The sequence below is a fragment of the Furipterus horrens genome, unplaced genomic scaffold (genome assembly GCF_987537825.1).
Source record: "Furipterus horrens unplaced genomic scaffold, mFurHor1.1.pri manual_scaffold_9, whole genome shotgun sequence".
NCBI classification, from domain to species: domain Eukaryota; kingdom Metazoa; phylum Chordata; class Mammalia; order Chiroptera; family Furipteridae; genus Furipterus; species Furipterus horrens.
The window spans coordinates 9,355,989-9,360,000 of record NW_028327179.1 but is presented as its reverse complement, the minus strand read 5'-3'; the positions used below and the strand labels follow the sequence as shown (position 1 = coordinate 9,360,000).

The window sequence follows — 4,012 nt, the reverse complement described above, 5'->3', positions numbered from 1 at the left end:
GCCCTTCCACTCAGGGACTAAGGTGCTGACCTCCGTGTGCTAGGCTGGCCAGGTCACGCGCCTGGAGTCCGCACCTGAACGTGGGCAGCTCCAGTGGGTCCATCACATTCCAGAGGAGGGGAACCAAGGCCCCGTGGCAGCCTCAGTTCACAGCCCCATGCAAGCTGCTGCCCGCCCTGGGCAGGGCAGCCCTTCTTCCCCTGCTGTGCCTGCCTCTTTCCCCTCAGGCCCCTCTGTGTGTCTAATTCTGAATCCCTTGGCTCTTCTCTGTTCTTCTCGTGTGCCTCCAGAGGAGCCAATAAACTTGTAGATGGATAGATACCCATGTGCGTGAATACATGTGCCTCATGGTGGGGGGTCAGGAGGGCCCACAGTCTGCATTCAGATCTCTGGTGCACATTGCGGGTGTCGTTCCTTAGTTCATGTGACAACACCATTGTGTGTCTGGGCAAGGGTCTCCTTGTTCAATTTACTTTTAAAATGGATTCTCTTTTGTTTCCACTTCCGCTCCCATTCTCCTCCTCCCACAGGCAAACCTTCCAGTGTGAATATTTGTGTTTCTGTGGGTTCCTGCGAACTGTGAAGTGTTTTGTGTGTGTGTCCTTTTAACTTACACAATGCTGTTGGTTATGCGCCTGACACCTTACATCTAACGCTTTTTCCTCCCCCACACTAGGTTTTAAGAGATCCCCTGGGGGCCGGGGGCTCATCTGGTCCCTTGTTTTGACAGCTGTATGGTGCCACATGGTGTCGCCGCCCGTGGGACCTGCCCTATCTCCCCCTCCCTCTAGGTGAATACCTACATGCCAGTCCCCTCCTGGACCTGTGAGTGGGAGTGCCTGGTTTTCAGTCGTGGCTTTGCTTAACGTGACAGTAGTGACAGACTGCGCTGCAGAATGCCTGCTAAGTCTGCTCTGCCACCAGCAGCCCCGCCAACATGTGGCTTTACACAGCTTTTTAATGTTTGCAAGTCAAATGAGTGTAAAATAACAGCTCAGTTGTTTTAATTTGCATTCCTCTCACGACTAGGGAGTGAGCATCTCTCCTTGTGCCTGTTAGCCTTTTGGGTTTGTTCTTCTGGGACTGGCTTGGGGTCCTTCGCATGTTTTTCTCTAGGGTGGAGGTTCCTGGTTCTAGGTCTTTCTTTCCCTTATGTCCTCTCCATTGTGTGCCTTAATGTGCCCCCAGCCTGAGGTGGCCTCTGACGAAACACATTACCATGGTCCATCCCTCCCCAACCCTGCTCCTAGGCAGGAGGGAGGAAATGCAGACTGGACACTGTCCTTGGGGACATGTTTGCTGACTGGTGGGGGTGGAGAGAGATTTTAGGACAGAGAACAGGTGGAGAAGGACACCGTGGGTCAGAACGAAATCTCTCCCTTTCTTGGTCTACCCAAAGCAGATCTGTCCTGCAAACAACCCCATTTGTGGCTTCCAGGAAGCCTTCCCTGCTTGCCATTCCTCTTCCGATGGACACACCTCCTCCCTTATCATCACATGAAACCCAGGGTCACCTTGTTGGCTGTGTTGCCCAACTTCCCAGCACCTTCCTGGTCATACAAATGTCAAGAGGCAAACCCTGTCTAAAAATCCTGTCATTATGCAAGCAAGTCATCCTCATTGCGGGGCAGTGGGGAGATAGGGAAGGGTTCAAAAGGAAAATAAAAACCAGCTATAACCTCGTTACCCAAAGACAATCACTGCTGCTATTTTTGTATGTTTTCTGAAAAATTTTTTTCTATACATTTTTGAAACATCTTGAGATCATATTATATTTATAAATATATCTCTATCTTCTTTCTTATGCTTAACATTAACATACACAATATAAAATGGCCAAAGAGCCTAGGAAAAGGTGCTCAGTATCATTAGTCGCTGGGAAAATGCAAATCAAAACCACAATGAGATCCTGTTTCACACCTGCTAGGATGGCTAAAATGAAAAAAAAAAAAGTAGACAAAAACAGTTGTTGACAAAGATGTGAAGAAATTGGAACTTTCAATATTGCCGGTAGAAATTTTAAGTGGTGCCGTTGCTTTGGAAAAAGTCTGGTAGTTCCTTAAAAAGTCCAACATTGAGTTATCTTATGACCCAGTTAATCTAGTCCTAGGTATGCAGACAAGAGAATCGGAAACATATGTGTATACCGAGACCTGTATGTAAATATTCACAGCAGCATGATTCATATTTGCCAATGCCCATCAATTGGTGAATGGATAAACACCATGGGATATATCCACACAATAGAATATTATTCTATAAGAAAAAAGAATGAAATACTGATACTTGATACATCATGGATGAGCCCTGAAAACTAGGTAAAGTGAGAGAAGTTAGTCACAAAGGCCACATATTGTATGGCTCCATTTATGTGAAATGTACAGAACCGGCAAAACCATAGAGATCGACCATAGATAGAAGTTCCCAGGGGCTGGGGGGATGGGGAAAGGGGGACCGATTGCTGATGGGTATGGGGTTTCTTTTAAGTGTGAAGAAATGTTCTAAAGTTAAATGGTGGGGAATGTCCACTTTGTGAATGTACTAAAAACCACTGAGTCATCCACTGTCATAGGTGAAATTTGTGATACGTGAATTATATTTCAGTGAAATTGTTGTTAAGAAGAGCAAACAAATAGTTGCCGCGGAACACTTGCAAACCTTTGTTCTGTTACGTGATTCGCGAAGTCTAATATTCTTTGTTTAGCCAATAATTATGTAACAAATCTATTGGTGGAGGGTGCTCCCAATTATTCAGTAAAAGCTCTGCTAAACTTTCTTGCATACAATTCTTCATGTACATTTCAAAAAGGTAAAAACTTCAGAATAAACCCTTAGCCTAGAAATTCTGAGCTAATGGCATACATATGGTGAGTCTTTTCATTCCTGTTGGTGAATTCCACAAGTACAAGCCATGTCAGTGTGCTGGTTTCTCCGCATCGTTATTGTCAATAATACTTTTGTCAGCTTGATGGTCAGAGTGGTCTCTCAGAGTTTAACTGGTGTGAGTAGTAGTGTTAGCAGTCGGTGTTAGCAGTCAGTAGGGGCCAGTGTTAGTGGGTAGTTAGTGGTCAGTGTTAGCAGTCAGTAGGGGTCGGTGTTAGTGGGCAGTTAGTGGTCAGTCAGAGGTTAGTGTTAGTGGGTAGTTACTGTCAGTGTTAGCAGTTAGTAGGGGTCAGTGTTAGTGAACAGTTAGTGGCCAGTCAGGGTTAGTGCTAGTGGGTAGTTAGTGATCAGTGTTAGCAGTCAGCAGGGGTCGGTGTTAGTAGGTAGTTAGCGGTCAGTCAGGGGTTAGGTTTAGTGGGTAGTTAGTGGTCAGTGTTAGCAGTCAGTAGGGGTCGGTGTTAGTAGGTAGTTAGCAGTAGTGTTAGCAGTGAGTTTGTGGTGGTGGCAGCAGTAGAGGTTCACTCCTGTGACTTGTCTGTCCCTTCCCTTGTGGGAGCCAGCTTCTTTCTTCGTTCAAGTTCTCCTGGAGCCTCACATTCCTGCACTTTTCTGGTCTCTTCCACCATGGGGATCCCAGGACTGAGGCTACAGGGCGGGTTCCTGGGCCGATCCCTTGGCCAGCAAACCTCACCCACCTCAGGCATCAGCATCGCCATCTGTAGTAGCAAGGAGTCTGTCTTTAGGTGACTTCTGAGGTCTCTTCAGAAAGGACATCCCTTTGCGGGCCATGGGGAGTTGAGTGAGCAATACTCGACATAGCCACCAGGTGGCAGACTAACGGCGGCCAAGAACCCTGGCTGGGCTGACTTCTCCCTGGATGAGGCCCCGGCACTAGAGATGGAGGCAGGACTCCCAGGGCCAGGCCTGGGTCACAGGGAGCCAGCATAGGGCCGGCAGGAAGCTCCTGGAAGAGGAGAGAAATGGGACACCCAGACCCCAGTCTTAAGGAGGCAGAGGCTGATAAGAAGAGTGAGAGCTGAAGAGACAGGAGAATTGGGACTCATTGGAGTCTCTGGGCAGGGTTCAGAGCAGAAGTGGGCTCCCCTGGGCCCCTGGTTTTTATGGGGAA

The 4,012-nt window shown here is 47.7% G+C and overlaps 1 protein-coding gene across 1 annotated transcript in view; it reads left to right on the top strand.

The window, feature by feature from the left end:
• GHRHR (growth hormone releasing hormone receptor) overlaps window positions 1-142 on the top strand; it is a 10,383-nt gene extending 10,241 nt beyond the window's left edge. Inside the window, exon 13 of the mRNA XM_090287790.1 lies at window positions 1-142. This exon is cut by the window's left edge and continues 83 nt beyond it. Within this exon, the coding sequence (XP_090143916.1) occupies window positions 1-43 (43 nt within the window). The 3' untranslated portion in view covers window positions 44-142.
• Window positions 143-4,012: the final 3,870 nt, after the last annotated feature.